The sequence below is a fragment of the Syngnathus scovelli genome, chromosome 5 (assembly GCF_024217435.2).
Source record: "Syngnathus scovelli strain Florida chromosome 5, RoL_Ssco_1.2, whole genome shotgun sequence".
Lineage (NCBI taxonomy): Eukaryota > Metazoa > Chordata > Actinopteri > Syngnathiformes > Syngnathidae > Syngnathus > Syngnathus scovelli.
This window is the reverse complement of record NC_090851.1, coordinates 7,740,153-7,763,232: the sequence shown is the minus strand read 5'-3', so window position 1 is coordinate 7,763,232 and position 23,080 is coordinate 7,740,153. Positions and strand designations below refer to the sequence as shown.

The window sequence follows — 23,080 nt, the reverse complement described above, 5'->3', positions numbered from 1 at the left end:
CACTTCGAAAAGGAAAATTCCTACATATTAATTGGACACAAAGAAACACAGCCAATAAATTTTGACGCTTGGCCATGCTGTAATGACCTTAATGCTGGGGTGGACACAAAGCGGAATGCACTCCTTTGAGTCCCGAGAGCGCCTCAAAATTTGGGGCTGTTCCAAAGGGGACTGAAAACGTAATCTATTAAAAAACATGTACTTATTAGCTTTAAAACTGCTTTTTTTTTTTTTATCCTGACTCCCAAGTGTGTGTTTTTTTTTAAACAGTTGTCTGTTGTAACCACTTTTATTTTTTTGTTTTAAATCTCTCTAGCACGGAGATGTATTTGAAATGTAAAGTATTACAAATAAATATATGGGGAAAGCTCTGTTTAAATTACCCACGTCTGGCAACAAACGTGCCAAACGTGTGAAAATCGGTAAAAAGAATAAAATGATAGCCATAGTATTCTTTTGTTCAGACAAGTTGCAAGGTCTGACAGTTTCGGCAGTAACTTCCGCCTTCATCAGAGAGATGAAACTGTCAGAAAAAGCTTCTAAGGTAAGACCTTGCAACTTGTCTGAACAAAAGAATACTATGGCTATCACAAATGAAGACATAACGAACACAATCCAACTAAATAAAATAATGATGTATGTACAGACAACATTTCAGTTTGTAAACAAAGATGCATCAATTAACTACTTTTTTTTTATTATTTGTCTTGCTCTGCTTAGTAAAACAATAATTACAATAAAGAACCCAATGAAATACAATAGATACAATTGTCAAAGTGGAAGAACTCAGCAACTATCAGATGAAAAATGTTTAGGGTGTACTGCACAAAGCAGAAGCAGACAAGAATACACAAAGTAGTTCATTCATCTACTTTTTGGGACAGGCCCCAATTGTCATGTAAGCACAAACGAAAAGTGCAGCAGAAAGAAAAAAAAAAGTTGGTCCTTCAGAATGAATTTATCCTTCAAGTACAACCACAAAAATAGGAGGAGGGAGGGGGGAGTCATCAAAAAGCATGTTCATGTCACTAAAAAGAAACTTTTACAAACTCTACAAAAATGTGTCCTGCAGTGAAAACAAAAGGTACTATTGTATGAAGTGCACCACTATCACCAGCAGCATTACTCAATCAAAACTCAATACAAAGTATTCAACTTGAAACAACAATTCCTTCTTAGATACAAGCATATTCATGAAGCTGCCAACCATATCACGCAACAAGACCTTTCTGTCTATTTTAAGACTTTTTAGTTACAACAGTGAAACATTCCTGAACAGATTCAAATGCAAGGAACATCCTATACTAATAAATGAGAACAGCATTTACATTACTCTCTTAAACAGAGCAGACCATATTACATAGTTGGAAATTGTGTTCTTTTTTTTTTTTATTGTAACAGCCCATCATAGATTAAATGTATCCCTGACGAGAGATGGTAATACCAGAGTTGTCTGTGTACTCCTTACAAAAAGATGATAAGACAAATACGACAATTAATGATGAACTGTACAGAATATTAAAGATTTTATGCCAAGTAAGACCACAAGAGGATGCTCATGTTATCACTACCAGGAGAGCGTTGCCCCTTTCACAGATGTAACTGGGCTGTGCAAAACACACACCGGAAGTCAATTTCAAAAGTAACAGCTAAATGGACGGCGGAATAAAAACAAAAATTGAATAACAAGTTAGCCCTGACACATGCAGTTAAATCCACAATGACGGACAAACTGAGCTAAAACAGATTTATATGTTGTGATCTTTTAGGAGACACAAGAAAGTGGAAGAAGACTGTATAGGTAAGAAGGTATAGGTAAGAAGAAATAATGAAAATAATTCATATCCTTGAATGCAGGAATATGCAATGATTTTATTGTATAGTTGCGTAGAATGTTCTGTATTATGCTGTTAGGTAGCTTGAGCCTTAAGAATGATGCAAAGACATTGTCAAAATTGTGAGAGATGTGAATTACTTTCAAAAGGAAGAAAACTATATACTTTCTTGTGTCATTTGATTTCCAGACAGATCTTCAACACATGCAAATTCAGTTCAAATGTTTCACAGGTTAGAATCATTTGGGGCATAACTGCATGTCTATTGTCTAATGATGCCTAGCTCAGGTACAACACCACGGAATGTTGTAGGCCATGCACATATGAATCTAGGAGGATTCCATACTAAAAGTAGTGCACAAACAACAGCAAAACAGTCTTTTGGGGCAAAATCTTAGCATGCCCATTGGTAAGGCAGATGCATTCAAACAAAATAGTCCAGTTCACGAATATTGTGCTTTTTTTGTATGTTTTCCCACTAAATTCTCATGTACTTCCCAAACAGAAACCCGGTGCTGATATACGGTTTGTAAGATTACATGTGACAATGCAGTTGAGGCATGCAGAGGCACCAAGTTGAAGTAGTTTGTAGGCCTGTAGTCTCTCATGCTCACGTCTCACTTAAAATGTATTTAATATAAAATTATAGCATTGAGGCATTCATCGAATTGCATCATCAAAGGCATTCCGTCTGAAAACTGCATATACAAACATCCTTCATGTATACATATGTTAAGAACATCCCATGCAGCATATACAAGTACTTCGAACAATTGAAAAATTCTCCATTACTTATGTACTGTAATATTGTCTCGAGTTGTTGAAAAGTAGGACTCGCCACATTTTTGTAACCTTTCATAATTTTCACCAGGTCGAGAGAATATATTGGCTAGTAACATGGCAATAAAGAACGATTCTCTGCTCAATCACTCATCAGACAAAATCGATGCAGTTATGAGGCGAAAGTGTCTGCTCTGCTAACAAAGCACATACTCAAGTCAGCTTGATGCACATGCCCGCATCTTTAGATAGAGCTTCGCGGGACACTTCCCTTCACTCTGAATGTATTATGGTGTGTAAAAGCTCCTCTAGAATGCCCCCGCCCCCATTTTTAAAACTGGTACGTTAACAGAATTTAATAAATAAAATAAAAATGTAAAAAGAAAACTTTTTAGGGCAATGTTGCCAAGGAGCCCACCCATCAAATAGTGCAGAGACTGAATAAAGGTGCAGATAGATTATTGTCACCAATATGGCATTTTGTGGAATTGTCTTCTAGGAAGTAGCTTGGTGTCTTGACAGATGAATAAAAACAAATATGACCTATGACTTTTTTTTGGGTAACTTTTGTTAACATTTCCACCTTTCTGGAGGTCTATTGAGTGACACACTAGTTATGTTTGATCAAGCTAGAGTTTCTAAAGTTAGTTTTAAACAGCACTGTATGCACATGAGCCATTCAAGCATACATACTTACCACAAGTGGGGGTATCGTAACACTGTCGTGCCAAAACTGCCAGTGTACTTAATGGCTTTATTACGTATAGGCAAACATTTTATGATTGTAAACAGTCCGTGGGTTCAGCATTACAAGGTATAGGCTGTTGTAATATAAAAAGTGGCTGTTTGGCAACAAGCATGTAGAGTAAGTCTACAGTGACATCTGTAAGTCGAGGAGGGGAGACCTGAGGTATGAACACTGATCTTGTAATGCTTTGTGTACTTTAGGAAATAATCTAGGCCCCTAAGAACATAACCGCAGCCTTTTTAATGTGAACTCGCAGTTTGTGTTGTGACTAAATACAAAGGGAAACTGGTGGCTCTGCGGCGCTAGTATAAGGCATCTATTTTTTTTTTCTTCACCAACTAAGGAAAACAAGGGAAATGGCAAATTCAAAGGATCGCTACACAACAAAATTAAAAGATGAATGCTCTGAAGCAGAAGTGAAGGTCAAACCATTCAGGGTGGCTATGATAGTATCTCAGTGTAAAAGGGGAATTGATTTGTTGTCCAAACTTTTGAAAAAAAAAACACAAAAAAAACAACAATCATTGTCGTGCTGAGAATGCCGAAAGAGTGAATATTTGGGATTCTGGGGGGGGGGAACTGATCAAAAGTATGGGGAAGACATTCAGAAAGGTCCATCTACTGCTCTCCCATCTCAGTAGGATCAGCGCTGGAGGAAGGCGATGTTGAAGATTGAAGGTGATTCAAAGAAGGAAGTGGGCCAGTAGCAGATCCCTGCTGCACACCGCTCGGAGACGGCTCGGGAAGTGTCAGGGTTTCTGGGGCTGACTTTTTGCGGGGCCTGTCCTTGGAGACCGAAAGGGAATCGGGTGCATCGGTGCACAGGGGAGTGGAGGGAGCGCTGGCGGGACCAGTGAGGGAACAGGAGGATAGGGGGGTCTCGCTGATGGAGATCGACGGGGGGAACATCCCAATCTTCTGGTTGGTGGCCTCCTGGATTGTTCGCTCAAATTCTCTCACCTCATCCATTGTCATGTCTGGGTTGAGGAGACATTAAATGACAACAATGAGGTGTTTGGTGAAAACTACATTATTATTAAGATGAGTGAAAGAGGCACCGGACAAACGCATAGTACTATTTTGTTGTTTTTGTATAATCTCATTGTATTTTGTGTCACCTCTTTCTAGATCTCTGAAGATGTTCCCAAGCAGAAAACAACTTTGTATGACTAAAAACAATTGGAGGTCATCAAAGGTCATCAAATATCAAAGGTTCATATCGGAGGGAAAAAAAATAATGAAAAAGTCACATACACTTGCTTTCTCATGGATCTGTATGGCATCCTGTGAAGATGGATTTGTTGTGGAATGCTCAGCCTGTTCATGGCAAACTTTAATGTTGGTTTTCTCATACATGTTTCTCTCGTAATTCCTCACGTCATCCCAAGTCATATCTGGAAGAAGGAGGGAGGGGGCAAATCGGGTAACTCCTCTGAAAAGGCACTCCGGTTCAGGGAGAGGGGAGAAGGTGATGAAAGTGGCGAAAATGCAAATAGGTTGAGCAGGAAGCTTAACTAGAGGAATAGCATGTAAAAGGACAATCATCCCAAGTAGAAGAGTCAGACAGAAGATTTTCAAGATGCAGACAAAGCATAAAATCCAGAGGTCCAAGATGAAAGCTGGGATGGGTTTGGCAATTCTCCATCCAAAAGAAATTAGTACGTTGAGATCAACGGAAGGGAAAACAAGGTGAGTGGAGATTGCACAAGCACTGCAGACTAAAGCGTTAAGAGTCATTCCAAAAGGATGGATGCAGTTAGGGAGTTGCAGGACTGGCAGTTGCACAGTTAACTTGTTGGAGTGCAGGTAAGGTGAAAGTACATGCACTATAATAAACAGTAACAGTTCTGGAAAATTCACAGTAGAGGTTTAAATTTCAGTAAATGCCTATTCTCATACACTAGGGGGAAAAGTATTGGGACACAAACCCAATACAAATACACCCACGATAAGTATAATGATTTAATTCCTTAATTCCTTCCATATGAGATGAATTGCTCGAGGGCAATGCTGAGAATGAGCAAGTACACTATAATTGTGGCTTCTTCATCCACTTGTGTACTGGAACGCATGAGAAAATACAGATACTGTCCAGTGGGACACATTATGCTGATTCAGGGAAGAACCCATACTCAAGTGCAAGTCAAGACTTTGGACCTCTCAGTCACTCAGTAAGACTGGCTTTAGTATTACAGTATGATAATTCAATAATTCCAATTATTTGGTTTATATTATGTGTGTGGAATTTAAAGACTACATTGTGTAACCTGAAGAACGATTGACCCACCAATCCATTCATCCACCCAAGCAAAGGCCTGCCTATGTCCAAGCAGCAAGACATCACGAATCAACTGTAACACAGAAACAGTTGAGCTGCCTTTTTTTTTCATACAGACTTCTTTGTTAGCAGAATTATTTCTGAACCAAATTCGACAAAACTTTTCTGACCTTGTGAACAAACTGTTCCACACGCGTCTGCAGACCCCACACCTCAAACTTGACTGTGACCAGTTTGTACGAGCACATGATGGGATGCTGCGTGTCCCTCCATCCTTCCTGAAGCACGCCCCGCGATGTCTTCTCTGACTTGAAGTATCGCAAGTCCTGCATTGGTGCAATATGAACACGCAGAGAACAATAAATTTGTGTTATGACGGCTACAAAGGAGAGCTTAAAGTCTAACACATGATTACAAAGTGTTTTAATGTTTTTTTATTACAATGTGTCCTGTTGTCTAAATTTTCAACTTCTATTATTTTCATTGTATGATTCAAAATTATTTTTTTTTTTTTTTTGGGGGGGGAAATCCACTCAAATTGTAAGTGTGAATAAAATTAGCTCATCAGAGACAGAAAAAGTGCTTGAAGCGATAAAGCAGCATTTGCCGATAGACGCCCAGCTCACCTCTGATTCCTTATAGTAGCGGTCAGGAATGTCATCATAAGCGATGTCGACAAAACACACCTCCCTCTCCTGGTCCTTCAACTCGGAGTCAAAGATCTGGTAAAACAAACACTTTGGTTGACAAAAGGGAATATGCTGACAAAACAACTATTTGAAGGACTAAGGATGGAGTTTGTGACCATTGTGTAACACTCTACAAACCCAGTAGGGGGAACTGTGCTCATGTTTTTATTTCTTCACAATGCGTCAAGCGTTTCGATGACATTGTTATACACTGATGGGTCACAACAATAAAACCGCTTAAAGATTCAGTGTAAAGCCAAGTGTCCTCCTATGAATTATTCATTCATGAGCCCTGCTCTTCATCGGTATGTTATTAGCATACCACTGCCCAATAGCCACCAAATGGCTTTTTGTAGCTATAAAACAGCTGAATAGTGTGCATGCGTGTGTGTGAGAGGGAGTAAAATCTCTCACTTAGGCTCCTCTCTGTCAATGATGCAAATTGTAAATGTAATTGTCTGGTACCCCTGTTAGTCATGGGGCCCCGGCAATTTAAAGGTTCTGATCAGAAATAAAATACACCCCATGAGCCAAACTTCTAAAGTTCCACTGTATGAAATATACATTGGAAAGAAGTGGAAACATTTGTGTCTATTCGAGTCATCACTACATTTTAGGAATAGTGTCAACATTATAGCGCTCATCATCTTAATCTTTTGAGGAACAGCATTTAATCCTTCAGTATCCCTCGAGGGGGAGATTACAGTTGACTGTTACGTTTTTATACACACAAGAGATAGTAAGCCATGCAGTGGTATCTAAGTGCATGTATGACAGATGTTAGGGTGAAGGACACATTTGTACAATGTAGTGTTTTCGTTGAAGGTTCTACGCTTTGGCCAAGGTCACTTCAGCTGGGCTTGAACATGGACCGATACCACATGGTTCTCAAATTGGGCAACTAAGCACCAAGAAACAATTGTGTTAATCGTTTATTTACAGAATAAAAGGTGAAATATCACAAGAAGCTAGTATATTTTTAAATTCACCTTTTCCTTTGATAAACTTTGCTTTCATACCATATCACAACTATGTTGAAAATGTATTTTAGGAAACCTTTTTTCCTATGACATTTAGTGATGGTAGACATGGTGGCATCCAGTCAATGTGTCAAGCATTTGTTTTTCCTCAACTTTCATGGCTAATCGAGCTTGATATCTTTAAGAGCAGCTGTGTCGCTTTCTGTTGGGTCAGCACTTTGTCACCATGACAGATGTGAAAATGTTCTTTCTATACTGTTTTTATCTTAGCCTTCCAGGGTGTCATTGACAATGTGGTTGAGCACTGCTGGCATAGAGGGGGTGATATGTGACATGCATGCTTGCATAGGGATGAACAGATGGCAAGTTGGGGTGTTTAAGAACTGAAGACAAAAACATGCGGGTATGTCAACGACGGTTGAGAGAATTTTATAAAATAATATTTTAGTTTTTTTTCCACAAAATAAACCAAATTAATAACAAATATTACAGTTATAAATAATTCAATTTTAGAGATACAATTGCATGACCATACAATTAAAAGATGGTGAGCAATTTCTTTGGCAGCCTTATGCAAAGTGATCTTCAATATTCCAAATGGCTCATGCCGTGCCAAATCTTTGACAATCTCATTGTTCTCGCCTTTAAATTCAGAGTGCACTTACGTTATCATTGCTACCTTTGTTGTCCTCGTATTTCGTCTCTATGTGAATGGAGAACTTGGGAAGGAATGAGCACTGAAAAAAAAAAAAAGAGCAACACATACGTTATTTCAGCATGTGCAAGTCAGCTTATTTTTTTTCTCTACTCTATAATTCACATTGATGTATTACAATTCAACTCCAGTTTATGAATCGCAACATAAAACTGACCCGTAAGCTAAATGCTGCTTTGAAACTTCATTGGAGTGGTGAGAAGAAACGCTGCCAAAGATGCTGTAATCTTAAACTTGATAGCATTTAGGCACAGAGCCACTTGTCAAAGTGAATTCAGCCTTCATGTGTCAACACTGACACATGTATGGCAAATTCCTCCCACACTCAAAGAAATATCAAGCATTCTGTCACTGCCTTGTCAACGCCTTCTTTTCCATCCCATTAAAGTGTGGCTCATGATGTTGACATTTATTATCTACATAATAGACATCCAGAAGCAAAGTGCAGACCAAAATTATACAGTGAATCTTCAACACTAAATTCATCACAGGTCACGTGTCACATTGTCAGTGTCATTATTGCAACCATGCATCATATTATTTTTTCAGGGTACCGTATTTTCCGCACTATAAGGTGCACCTAAAAACCTCCAATTTTCTCAAAAACCGACAGTGCGCCTCATAATCCGGTGCGCCTTATATATGGACTAATATTGAGCCACTACGGCAGGCGTGTTCAAATATATGGACTTATATATGTACAAAGTTTTAAAATGGGCCATTCATTGAAGGTGCACCTTATAATCCGGTGCGCCTTATATATGGAGAAAGTTTTAAAATGGGCCATTCATTGATGGTGCGCCTTATAATCCGGTGCGCCTTATAGTGCGGAAAATACGGTAAATTCCTTTTTTTCCCAGCATGGAATCACTGCAAAGTAATTTTATTGTAAATGTTAGAAACTAATGAGTCAATCTTCTCAAAGGACAACAGTAATGTATGCACCTAAAATAGCACCATTGCTACTATTGTTGGTTGTGTAGCGGAAAAAATATAAGATTTGAATTGAACATATGCAGTTGTTGTGTTTGATCAACTGTATGTCCACAAATGGTAGGAAATATACTTACTGTGTATTCTACAGGGTGAGGGATACACAACCAACCATCCGTGTCATGTCAGGAAAAGCACAAAAACAAAATTAATTGCTGACAACTTCTTAAATACCTTAAAATATGAACACATTTATATAATAACACTGATGAATGAACAGTCTGCCGAATACATTCTCATGTTGGGAACATGTTGATGTTTTCACTCTTTTGGCCAAGTGAGGAAGAGAGGCTGCACAAGTGTGACTTACGGTGAGATGGCTGAGTCACCATCAATCTAGTCGTTAAATGTCAGCATGCCAGGCAGCGTGCACTGTCTGTTCTACAGCTTTTCTCTTAAGGGGCATCAAATATCCTTGCGTGCAGGTACTTGGGTTGGCAGCACGTAGCTTTATAGTAGCACTGAGGGGTGCACTGTATAAGTTGTGTGTCAACAAGGAGGTTCTGTTTCTATTGGTGTGGGTTTGTCCAGTGAAGTTTAAACGTGCTTGTGTGGGTTATCCTCAGGTAGGCCTGCTTCCTCCCACATTTCCAAAATGCATCTTAGCTTGACTAATTGCAATGAGAGTACAAATGGTTGTTTCTCTATATGTGCCTTGCAGTTGACTGGCAACCAGTTTCTGGTGTGCCCCGTCTCTCGCCCTGTTGGCCGAATTGACTCATCACAGAATAGAAAAACTCTTTTGGGGGTGTGAGGTCCAACTTCACTTATTGTTTGCTGTCATAGTTTGAATAACCTGCAACTAAGGTGTAGTTGGAGCTGAGTTTTGCACTTTTCCCACATGTCCCTTCAGGTAAGCAGAAACCTAAGGTTGTATTATGTCACCTTCAATACAATAAAAGTAAAATTACAGTTGATGCCAACTGCTGTAACATGCTAACCTGTGACTGTATAAGGGTAATAGTTCCACGCCTTCTCGGTCACGTAGAAGATTTTAGGAACGACTGCCCGAGCCCAGCTGGGAAGTTTACTGCAGAGACAGAAAACAATGAGGTGCTTGCTGAAACAGGCTCAAATGGATTCTGTAATCAAAGAAGTCATCTTGTTCTACTTGCTCACAGTACAGATTAGTGGAAGCAAAAAAGAAGTGTGACTTCTGAAACTGCTAAGAGACATACACAGAAATATTCTCCACAGTCTGCACAGAGTTTAGGCTCTTCCAAAAACATCATGCAAAAAAATGAACGGCAACGTTATCAAGTGTAATTATGTAGCGTGAATACACTGAAGAGATATTTTTAAATACACTCAAGATTTCTTAAATAGTTCAATGTCAGATGAGAACAATGTTGAAATCCAGATCTTAAGTGGGCTACATAATGAACATAATGTATCAAATGCAGTCTCCTTCCATCTGCACTTTCTCTGACTGACAAGGACACCGACTGTGAATCAAAAGTAATATAAAATGAATGCATAAAATGTAGTGTGTGCATTGATTATTTCTCTGTTCATCTCTGTCCTAGCGACAGACACTCCACCCACACTTTCATCTGTTGATTTCTCCCATTCCTGGCTTTACTCTTAAATGTCTGCCAGGAACTGTGTGGCCATGCTTACAAGTGGTGTGAGCAGTTGGCCAGTTTTTGAAAAAACAAACTCTAAAATGCTGGACATGAGAAATGAATGCTCCAAAAAACAAAAACCTATTTCACCAAATCAAAGGTTTGGAAATTGTTAATCAGCATCATTAAAAAAAAATGTCATCATTTACAAAGCAGATATAAGTGTGTCGTGTTTTGATTTTTTTGGAAGCAATTTCCATTCACCATGATATCGAATGGCAGGACATGAATGGAAACAACTTGGGCTTTTTACTTTGCTCCTGCAGGGCAGCTGTGTGCATAGTCAGCAATGATCCCCCCCTGCAAGGTGAATGCTGACACAAGTGATTGGGTTCCAATGAGTCTCCTGCAACAACTTCGTCCACCACGTTTTGCCCACCCTGCCATTGTTCTTTCCTTTTACATCATACTTGAGTTAACTGATTGCAACTGATAACTGATGCATGTTAAATTTCACAGATTAAACTATCACAAAATGGTTCGTTCTATTTATAGCTAGCCTCTGTGAATACCTGTGCAAAGTGAGATTCGCTTGTTTGCAGGACTAAGCAAAATATGACACTTTGTAAAGGAGTGGGCATTCCTAATTTGTTAATTTGTAAACTCTATTCATGAAGGTGTGTAATTTTTTGGGTTAGTATCGGAGTGACAACTAGCTCAACAGTTACAGTCATTTCATAATGCGCAAACACGTTTGCCTCTCAAGTGAGATCGAGGCGTTACTACACTGAGGAAAAATGAAGGCGTTAATTGAAAGCGTACAGTATATTAGAGTGGGTGATGGGGAAAAAAGACGGCGTTAATATTGAAAGCGAATATTCTGAAGAGTAAATAAGCAACGATTAAAAACACACTGTCATTGTCTTCTACACAACAACGACAACACATCCGATTTCAGTCGGTTAGAGTATATGAGAGGTATAAGTGACAGACCTGTTGAGGTAGACCCGTTTTTCTGTGAACTGTCCCTGCCCATGCAAGGGATCCTCAAAAGGTTCATTCTGGACAACTTCCACACCTTCCCCTCGGTCGCTCTGCTCATGGCTGTGTTTGCTGATCATGTAAAGCTGCCCAATGCGGTACTGCAAAATAGAGAAAGAATAATAAATAACCTTGAAAGCTTGCAAGGTGCATTAGTAGGTGTTAGTCCGGAACAGATGGGACAGCAGAGAAGTGTTGTTTGATGGCCAGGGGCTGGCGGGCTGCTGTCAGCCAAAACAAGGCACTGGTATTACAAGTCATGGATAGATCAAGAAGAGCCTGCAGAGATGCTGAGGAACGACAACAAGCACAGCAGCATCTGATACACCAGATGGGACACTTGCTAGGTGTCTGAAGCTGCTACAAAGAAATTGAGCACGAACCCCCCGCCCATAGAACCATTCCCATCCATCCATCACAGTGTGAATACAAAAGACTGTCCCTGCATAAAGAAAGACTATTAATGTTGATCAACATTTGATACAATTGATAATCAAATGTTTGAATTGTATCTTGTATAATACTGTTAAAATTTGATCTCTGTTGGAACATCTCTGTGTGGAATTTGCACGTTCTCCCTGTCAACTGGAAACCGCGACCCAAATGAGGAGAAACGGTTTTAGAATATGGATGGATTGATTTGTTTTCTTTCACAAGCTTTAAAGCAGCAGGGACTGGAGGCCAGTGAAGGGAAATTTAAACCCACTACACTACTGTTGCTCCTCTCTTTCTCTGTGCCCTTTATACCTGTCAGAGGGGAAAGACCACGCAGTCATCTCAAATACATTTAAATATGTGCCAACTCAGCACCCGGCCTCTGTTGCGCATGACTCGAGTCATAGATTTCAGTTTCTGGCAAAGATCAATACAACAAATGCCTACAAGCCCAGCAGGTCATCAGCTGATGTTGAGAAAGATTGCAGAAGCAAGCAAAAATTGCAGCTTACGCAAGCATTTGTTGCAGCTTTATCCAAGTAGACAAGTCCCTAACTCATTAAATAATAATTTCATAATTTTAAAATGGATGAGATTAAATGCAAAACGTGAAAAAGATAACTTGGGTTGCAATGCAATGCTACAATCACAATATTCACTGTGATAGGGAAAAATGTTTGAAGCATTAGTTTGCATTAGATTATGAAGAGACCATTTTTTGTGTGCAGTCTTTAGACATGAGTTGCAGTGACATCTTACATTTTGGGTCACCTTCATGTTACATTTAAGAGTGGCTGCTGTGTCAGGTGTTGTTCAAGTCACTGCACAGCTCCAGTTCATTTTATGGCTGCTCTCCAAATCTGTTTGAATGTATCTTGAACCTGCCATGTGCTCAACTAAAGGTCGAGCTTTAGCCTATGCAGTGTAATGGAGTAGTGCAATGTGAAATGTATCAATCTTCATCTACAGAATTTTTAAACGACAAGGTGTGAAACCCTTACAGCCCAACAGCATGACTAAATGCATTTCCTGTACTTGCGTTGTAGTTAGAAATAAGCAAGCAAAGCCGGTCTTGATTTTACTGACTGATTCGAAAGTCAGCGGTGTCGAGCTATTAATTGAGAATTGCTGTAGAGTAGCTGTACCAAAATACTACTTGTTTAATACATCGCAACATATCATGACATTTCCAGATGTCATTCAGAAATTTCTAGAGCAGTTTTCAAACCTGTTAGACAAAGATCCACTTAAAAAAAATACTAAGCATTCCAAGTACCCCATTATCAAAGCACAGTAGCCGTAGTTGATTCGAGTGTTGAATAAAATGGGGCAGAGGTTGGTGTCTCAAATGGCCTTATCAATCTATCTAAACTAGATTCTGCGATGATTCTTCTCCTGAAGGCAATCTGTCACATTGGCTACTTTAATAAGGCATCATCACTCTTGTGATGCCGCAAATGCAATGAAGCTGTTTCTAAAAGCAGCTGTGGCATGAAAGACCCCGACAACCTCAGAGCACATGTGAATAATGTAGTTGATTATAACTCTGGCTTTTTCACACCGCAGAAGAAATGAGGGATTCAAGGACACTGATGCAGAGGGTGAACTGAGGGTGAGGACAAAGGGCAGGGTTGGCGAAACAAAAATAGCATGACATCAGCGTCATCAACTAAAAATTGCAAGGATGGCCGATGTGATTATTTGAACAGCGTGCTTGGCAACAAATGTGCAAACGGGTCCTTGTATAAATTGGTTGAACAGTTATTTCGTTTACAGACATTCAAGTAAAACAGGTAATCACTCGCGGGAATGATTCAATAATGAAGTATTATTGGCTTGTTCTTCTCTGGGAACGTCACAGGATAATCATGTGGTAGTAAAAAACAAAACAAAGAGGCCAGTGCCTTCCTTAGACTTATTTGTCTGACAAGCCACTCAGATTTTTTTATTGTCCTTCAATCTAGTGGATTGTTATTGTTACACCACAGCACGGATATATTGATAAAACACTCAAGAGCGCCAGAAGACCCGGTCATATTGCTTTAGCTACAACATGCAGTAGTTTTGCCTTACAATAATGAAATGACATAGTAATTCAGTATAACCAGTTACGCAGAATGGGTTAGTCAAGTTAACATTAAACCATTGTGTCAGTAGTCCACTAAGCATGTTTTTTTTTTTTTTTTTTTTAATCCTGGAAGCCAGCATACTTCAATCTTGTCAAAGGTGATGTGGAAGTATGGGCATGGTAGCCATCGGAAATTTCAGGAAAATGTTGATAATTTTCAAATTAGATACGCTGTTATGAAATAACACATCGGCTAGAGCTCTGTTACACAACAAAGAACGAACAAGTCTGTAGTAATTCTCAATCACTTTGACCAACGAATGCTGGAGACCATTCATTCACCTGTAATGCGATTCAAAGTGCAAAAAAGAAAAACACACATTAAAGGTGTCCCTTCGGTATCAGTGGGTGTATAATTAACCTCCACTTACACAGCAGCAGCAACGTACCTCCCTACTTGAATGTCATTGTGAGGCAGTAAGCACACTAATGGCTTTGCTAATCACCATACTGGGCTTGCAACATGGGTGCCATGCGGGAGGGAGCTGAGCCGCTGTTCATCTGAGATCATTTTGCCGATGGTCACTAAATCTGAAATTTGAAACACTGATTGTAACAAGAGCTGGCACCTTCCTTATGTGGTTTTAATTGCACCATTTCTGTGTAGAGGATTGCAACAACAATAGCAGTAACAGCAAAAAAAAAAAAAAACCCTGGGTTCATTGTTGCCATATATGAGCTCAGTGATTTCTTTTGGTTTTAGTGTGTGGGTGGCCTGTAAACAACCAATGTGGTCGCATGATTAAAACCTGTCAAAGTGTGAGCGGAGGGTGAGGCTATTCCTACAATACATGCTCTGCCATTAGGCAGGTAAAAGACAATGATTAAACAAGATAAATGTGACAAATGATTATATGGTCGAAAGCAGTGATGCATAATCTATTTTATGCTATTATTGTTGTTGGCAAAAATATATCAATAATGTCCTTTGGAGGTTATGAAACAATTCTCACCTCTTAAAAAATGCAGTTCCACATTTCTGGGGTGTGAATAATTTTCAATAATAAATCATTTCAATTTAACTCAATTATTTGGCTTTGCAGCCTTTCCCACAATCATTAATCACATACTTAAATAATCCCATACGGCTGTTGGCACTGTGATGGACCCCCATCGCTTTGCACTTTCATTACCTGCCACGGCACACACACACAGACACACACACACACACACACACTTTCTGCGCACATTTAATCAACTGGGCAAGTGACTGTGCATTGGGCTGCTCTCTCTAGATAAGATTATTCTTCAGATGTAAGCCCGCGAGTCAATAGGGGTACAAGGAGTGTAATTAGTAGGAGCATACATGACAGAAGGGTAAAGCAGAAAGAAAGGGTAAAACACGACCGCAAAGATTGCGCATGAGTACTTGGTAGTGATAAATGCAATTGAAAGTTATTGGTGCAAGCCATCTGAGCATGATAACATCAAGCAATCTGTGGCATCTGCTGTGTGTGCACTTGCAATGCCTCCACCTCCTGCTGCAGATAAACTAAGATTGAACAATGGCTTGTAATAACAGAGATCCAGCTTTCTAAAACCCAATTAGTCACTGATCTTGAAGGTTGTAGTCGGGCGTTGTGATATAAAGTAACCGCACACACCTGCTGCGGCCCGCTTACACGACAAGAGAAAAGTGTGACAAGATGTCTGTGAGTGCACGTTGGTGTATGCATTCATAGGTTTTCTCGCTTTCCCTTGAATGTCTCCTCTGCCATTTTTAGTCCCCGCAATGTCATTAACTATATACATTAAGGATTCACATAGTGTGCAGTCTGAACAATTAATTCATGCCCACGGAAAGGAAAAGATGTGCGAGACCTTCCTTCAGCAGATACCAGAATCGGGTTCACAAATCACAGAAACCCCCAGCTAATTGTAAGCATAGTACGTATGGATAAGATATAAGATTATGCAATAAATCTTTTGATTCAAGAAAAGAGATCTCGGGCAAAATCAATAACACGTTTTACAAACAGGGCTTGTCGAGAACAAATGAGTAGAACAATGCCAATCGGTCTGAAATGCGAATCAATAGACTGTTCGAGTAAATGTAAAGCTCTCCAAGTTTCCATAGTGATAATTACATTTTAACTGGAGTGTTATTTTAGGGTAGTGGCATTGTTAGGCTTATTTAAGGGGGGCATAAAAAACCTAATACACCCTGCTAACATTCCGACAATGAAAGTGCCAATGCCACCTACTGTAGTGGATGTGCAATTACACTTTTTATTCTAGTACAGTAAAAAACTTTCCTTGGCACCACCGCTGGCATCGTGCCTACCTGTCCATAAAATCTAGTTGCACCCGGACTGAAGGGGCAAACAAAGACAGCGCCGTGGCAGGAAGTTGGCTCTGATGAAGTCATAATTATAAGTGGGAAAGTTAGAGTTAAGAAGAAAAAGAAAAACTTTCATACTTTGAGACTTATATATACCAAATTTATGAAGGGGCTTCATTTTTTATGTCAGGGAAAAGCAGAGGAGGAACAGAGACCTAAAAAATGGATAGCAACAGAGAAGGTAGGTAGGTGGTGATGTCCCAGCTAGAACAAAGCACGCAAGGAGAGGATGGATGAAAGAACACAGAATAAATGACAGATGTGATGGGGCAGAAAATGAAACAGTATGAAGAGGGCATACAATAATAAAGAGAAATATTCTATTTTGAAGTGATGGCTTTCTGACAAGCCCACCAAAAACACAAAAACTACAGAATTATCATAATTGTAAGGCTTGGTGGAGTATTTCGCACCTGGACCACTCGTCCGTCGACGTACTATGCATAGCATTTTCTGTGGAAAACAATACGCAGACAGGCAAACTGACCTTTACAAGCTTTGAATTTACAGGGAAGGTAGTCAACCACACTACTGTGAGAAAGGAGAAAGGAAAATTGCACCTAAACACCCTTTTTGACACTTTCAACAATGTCATTTTTGTTTCAAATACCCTTTTTTCTCCCTTTGCTCAGCCAATTTTTTTGTCCATCACAAGTTTCTCAAACGTATCCTTTTTCCTTTCGCCTTCTCCTATTTTCCTTTCATCTACTTGTCATACTCACAAGCTGCTCTTGAACATTCAACTTGTCTCATACTTTGCCATTGTCACTGTGACCACCAGACTGTCAAATAGCATACTGGGTGGAATAAAAATGGCCACTCTGTTATTGTTCCAATGATGCAAAAGAAGAATGACAAGAAATTCACGCATAAATAGTAAAATATGGAATTGTTCAACAAGATATACACAGTCTACGGAAGTATGTATATATGTATATGGTTTGCACTGTATAAAATTAGGACATGCCATTCTACCTTGCTACATAAGACATTGCACACAGCAATTTGTCCCATCAAGGTGTCACATCTTGAGACATTTGTGCACTCCAAGTTGCATTTTCGCGGATTCAATTTTGTGCTTCAACATTTTGTGTCTAGACACTGTTTGTGATCTGGCACATTGCGTTCAATAGTTTTTGAAGACACCATCTGTTTCATTATTAGATATGATGTGCCAGTGAGCTAGTATATATTTTTCGGGACACGACCCTTCAATCTTTTTTTTTCTTTCATGAGTGGCCTCATTTGTTGTGTGCTCGCAGTGGCTAATCATGTGGGTAAATGACTAGGGAGGGCCTTGGTGAGTAAACGCAACTCAAATGAAAAGGTCACGTTGAGTGAAGGCAGCTTTGATGGGAATGCCCACTGGGAGTGTGCGTGCATGCGTGTGTGTGTCTGTGTCTGTTTGTGTGTGTGTGTTGCCTCCTCTTTCATCCCTTAGTTACTTTTGGGTCTTTTTATAGTTCAACGCTGTTCAAAATGTATGTTCACCTTTAATGCACAATCCAGATCTGGGAAAAGGTCTTCAGGCCGAGGTCTAGACCACAAGTAAAACTACTATCAGAATACACAACGTTTTTAGAATAAATAAATAATGTGCCATCAACAAATGGTTGTCAAATTTTCAAAGCAATACAAATCTATAGTATTCTAACTATAGGGCTGTGCACAAATCGATGGTAATTCAAATATTTATTTGAGTGGAAGTGGAAGAGCAAATGTCAAATAATAAATTTCATACTCTTATCAGAACAAAGCAAGTCATATTGTCGCGTGTGCGGTCTTTTGAGTGAGAAGCTCAATATGTGTGACGTTGGAATGCGGGGGTCGGCAGATGCGTCTTGTGGAGGTAATACTTTTGCAGATATACTTGGAAGTGGGTGAGCGTGTACACGATGTAATTGGCCAGCTAATCAGCATCAAATCACACAGCAACAAACGAAGGGCGTTTGCCCAGAAGACTAACTAAGTTGTACAGCACCAATAGACACAGTAACCGATCCAGATTCTACCTTTGGCAAAATTGCAAAGTAGTTAAAGCAGCAGCGACCAGCCTTCAGTACACCAGTGGCTGCCGCTGTACTTTCCAGTTCAATAGCTTTCAAGTAAATGAATGAGAGGCTTTGTTATGTGCTTTGGGAATGCTATAAGCACTATATAAGTGCACTCCATTTAGCATTTGGATTTTCCATATCTGTGGAAACGTATCTTGAGGGGAAGAGTGCAAAAGATACAAATCAATTTGGAACTCATTCACCAATGTCAAGATGAATAGTGAATTGGGATGTGGGGTGCCATTCTGACTTCTAGTTCTAACAATGTAGCCTAGGACTTGTTGACAGAAGGACGACAACAGACTGACATTAAAATTTCACAGATATCACGCACAAAGACACAAGAACAGCAGTCAATTCTTCCAATCTGATAACCAATTTAGCTTCATTTTTTTGTAACAATGCCACACATCACTTTTGTGATCATCAGACGTTTGCGTGTTCAAATCACGTCAGGGTCACCAATTGTTGCGTTTTGTTCAAGTCGTTGAGCAAGGAAAACAAAGATGTTTTCTTCTTTGTGGAGTGCTCGCCCCTTCTTTTGTAACCGCTTGTTGTGGAAGCAGCTGTCTACCAGTAAAGAGAAAGCTTGCGTTTGGTCAGACCGCACCATTATAGATCATGGGTGGGCCAGGCCGATACCGCTGTAAGCAGTAGTTGCTGTGCTTGCAGTCGGACAGATGTTTACACCAAAACCAACTACAGTATGACTGACTTCACTGTGGATCTATTGTCTTTATTGACTTCAGCGGGGATTGAACTATTTTTAGTGTGCCCGATGCCATCTGGAGTTCCAAAACAGGCATCACAAGACAAGAAAGAGAGGAGATTGTTTTGTTGTGTACGTTGGACGAAGGAATAGAGTATGTACAGGTAAGGTACTGGTCATACATGTTTCTCTGTCACCTACACAACCCTCCGCTGACTATACATGCTCTCTTCCTTCAATCTCACCCAACGCTGACATCAACAGCCTTTGTAGTGCACACTGCTGATGTGATGTTCTTCTGAATGGCTCTTCACGCTGTCTGTCCACAGGGCCAGTGTTACTTTCTCAGCACAACACAGTACATCCGAAACCAGTCTCAGCATCTTTCGGGATGCCAAGCTCCAAAAACCTTTAATATGGAAAGTGGTCAATAGTTAAACGGTGTGTGAAGCTGGTGAGATGAGAAATGGTATCAGCATCAATATAAAGTGCCGGCACGGATGTTGGTTTTGTATTCAGGCATTCTTACCAATTCTTTTGAGCGTGACTTTCTAACCCCCACCATTGGAAAGATCTATTTTGAATTGTTTTGTACTCATCAAAGTCCAAAATAGCTTTGTGTGTCAATTCAAATTGCCTACACAGAGCTGTGTGACTTTTACAGCCTCCACAAAATCTGTTAGGCCTACCGCTTGCTTCCATTTTTTGCCACTTTGGAGTACATGTTTTAAAATGTGAACAAATCCATAGTACATATTGGTGCTGATTTGATATGAAGGAGCAAAAAAATAATGATGTAGATTAGGCATTTTATGAGGCTCTTGTATATGAAACACTAAATGTTTGCGCTCAAACATCAGAATAATGAGAAAGCATTCATCTGGTTTCTGCTGCCGATTGAAATCTGCAAACAAAATTAGTCAATTCGCTCTAAACTGTACTGTTGCTCACTGTTATCCTTGGGAGCACCCGTTGATCTGTGAGCAGCCATCTGTGCAATTTAGACTTTTGTGACTTTGTCCCAAATTGGCCCTGCGGTTTGTAAAGCTAACGAGTGTAGAGATAAGGGAAACTAATGCACACGTCTTCAAGTCTTCACTCAAGCGCAAACACAATTTGTTAGTCACAAGGAATTAGTGGCGCTACCAAGGCAACCAAAATAAAAAGAGTTAATTATAGTTATCGCTGTAACGTTCAGGACGTAAAACTCCTTCACATGGATGAACATCCAACCATCCATTCCCTGTACCGCTTCTCCTCACTAGTGTCACGGGTGTGCTAGAACATATCCCAGCTGACATTGGTCAAGAGACAGGGTACATGCTGAACTGGTCGCCAGCCAAACGCAGGCTACAAATAGACAACATTTCACACTAGCGGACAATTTAAAGTCTTGATTTAATCTGCAAAGTATGTTTTTGGAATGTGTGAGAAAAACAAAGAGAAGAAAGCACACGCTGACATGTCGGGAACATGCAAATTCCATACAGGAAGACCAGCATCTATAACTTCAGAACTGTGAGGCAGATGTACTAACCCAGGGTTGTCCAGCTTCGGCACTTGAGGGCCGCCAATTACATGTTTTGTGTCTCCCTGTACAGTTTAACAGGGGAATGTCATTAAACTAAGTAATCATGGACAAAAAAACAGGATGGTACTGAATTTTCCTTGGCTACTTTTTTTTCTTAAGCAAACTGTCCAGTATGCTAATGCCTAGCAACATGAAAATGATCATGCCAGCAAGAGGCCCCTTTCCTCTCAGTGTGGGCGCTCTCACTCCCAGAGTAGAAGCCAAAAATGGTCTAACTAAAGTGTTCCCTTTGGAATCCCTTCACTTTGTGTCCAAAACATCCAACTCCACAAATGAATCAGCAGCAGGAACAGAAACACAAAGACAGAAAACCACAGTTGAAGCATACAAATGCGTTCATTTGGCATTTGACCAAAACGGGATGCAATCCAATTTGGCTCTTGCTTTCCTTTCACTCATCGCAAAGCTTCCTGAGAAGCAAATAGATGTGATTTCCGGGAACTCATTAAATGAATTCTAAATGCTAGTGGACAAAGGCTAAAAGGTGGAGAGCTACCACACAATTGTGAAGGAAAAACCAAGGACATAAAGACACCATGGCCCAAGTGACAAGGTTGCAGTATGCCAAGTATGCTCACGACAAGATTATCTAGCAGACATTCAATGGGTCTCTCAGTAAGTTTCCAATAAGCATTAGGCTGTGTTCACACAATTTGCTCCATGTTTTGGGAATTGAATTATGAAAAACCAAATGATACATGGCATGTTTAGCATTGCATACAGTCTTTGGCTCAGACATCTTTAATTGCACCAACAGCTGCACAGTAAAAAGGCGTACAGTACTGTTGTCCGTTCTTGCTTGCTAGCTAACCGTAGTCGGGAGACGCAAGGAAGATGTTTCTCCAAGGCCGGGATTGCCTATGGAATTGCAATCGCCCCCACATCGTGGAAGGGGGAAGCACACCACAGGGAGACAGTGGGTAGTGTAATGCGTGGAATATTTCTCAACAGGAATTCAATTATTTTTGTTACTATCAATATTCAACAGAACATCCAGGACACCAATGCTAGACTATTTTATATGACATCCTAATATAAACAACCAAATTCTCCTCAACTTCCAAAGTTTATGCGGCATATGGCAACTTGAAAAGCTCCTCAACCCAAGTGCACTTTAATGTTCATTTAAAACAAGAGTCCAAATATTACCACCTCTTTTTACCCCCTTTTAGTGTTACTAATAAGATCAAAACGGTTTTAAAAATAATTATAATACTGTCCTGTTATGCGTCATTATATCTGGATTCATAGAAAATAAGAAATAGAAGTCATTAGGACCTTAGAATTTTGGGGAAAATCAGAAGAAAATAGTAAATTTTCCTTTTCACCATTGAAATTTTTCTAGAACTTGCAAGCGTACAGAAACACAAGATGTCATTCAGTAAATTTAGTAAGCCAGTGATGTCTGTGACATTCACAATGCAGCACAGTCACGCTACAGGGCAAGGCAGCCCAAAGGAGTGTGACTAAAGCGCTAATGAGCTCTTTTACCTCACTGCCTGCTGGTGGATCAATAGGACTCCCTTCACTGAGTGTCTATTTCAATGACTTGCTGAGAGGAACAGTCTGTCAAGGCGAGGAAACCAGTGTGCGTGTTTGTGTGCGTTGGGTGTGTATGTTGTTGGATTGTCCACAATTTTCTGCAGCTGTCCTGGAAACAAGAATCCCAGAGACTTCCTTCAAGTCTAACAGAGACTTTGCTGCATACACTTAAGTTACCTACATGATGTATTGCGGCATAACAAAAAAATAAATTACTGCTGATGAAGATATTCCCCAAATTATAGTGACAAATATTGTTCAAATGTCATTTTAACACAGTGAGCCAAGCATGAGGTCTTGAAAATTTTAAATGTAACCAGTGAGGCCTTAATGCACTACAAATTAGTTGGATTAACAACAGGAGTCTCAATTTTACAGTTTATCACAATACACTAAAAACACTGTCACAGCACATGTGTAGTAGGCTTCAATGTAAAGTCAAATAAAAACATATTTGGCCCTAAAAATAATTGTGGAAAAAAAAGACCTGAAACGACCTACTTGAAACGGTCACCAGTCTTGAGGAAGCATTTTCACCAGTGAAAATAAAACGAGAGAAAGCACTGAAAAATGTGTGCTAATAATTTGTGCATTTTAGGAGGGTATCAAATTCATTATACTAAATTTCCACTAGAGTGGTTGCTCGCAACTACTTT

At 39.8% G+C, this 23,080-nt stretch overlaps 1 protein-coding gene across 1 annotated transcript in view; it reads right to left on the bottom strand.

The window, feature by feature from the left end:
• Positions 1-672: 672 nt before the first annotated feature.
• The window catches only part of LOC125969571 (cytoplasmic phosphatidylinositol transfer protein 1), a 36,177-nt gene continuing 13,769 nt past the window's right edge, over positions 673-23,080 (bottom strand). Inside the window, exons 2-9 of the mRNA XM_049721794.2 lie at positions 11,577-11,725; positions 9,960-10,048; positions 9,096-9,103; positions 7,976-8,047; positions 6,268-6,363; positions 5,812-5,967; positions 5,651-5,714; positions 673-4,340 (exon numbers count right to left, since the gene is read on the bottom strand). Coding sequence (XP_049577751.1) covers positions 3,982-4,340; positions 5,651-5,714; positions 5,812-5,967; positions 6,268-6,363; positions 7,976-8,047; positions 9,096-9,103; positions 9,960-10,048; positions 11,577-11,725 — 993 coding nt within the window. The 3' untranslated portion in view covers positions 673-3,981. The remainder of the gene's footprint in view (positions 4,341-5,650; positions 5,715-5,811; positions 5,968-6,267; positions 6,364-7,975; positions 8,048-9,095; positions 9,104-9,959; positions 10,049-11,576; positions 11,726-23,080) is intronic.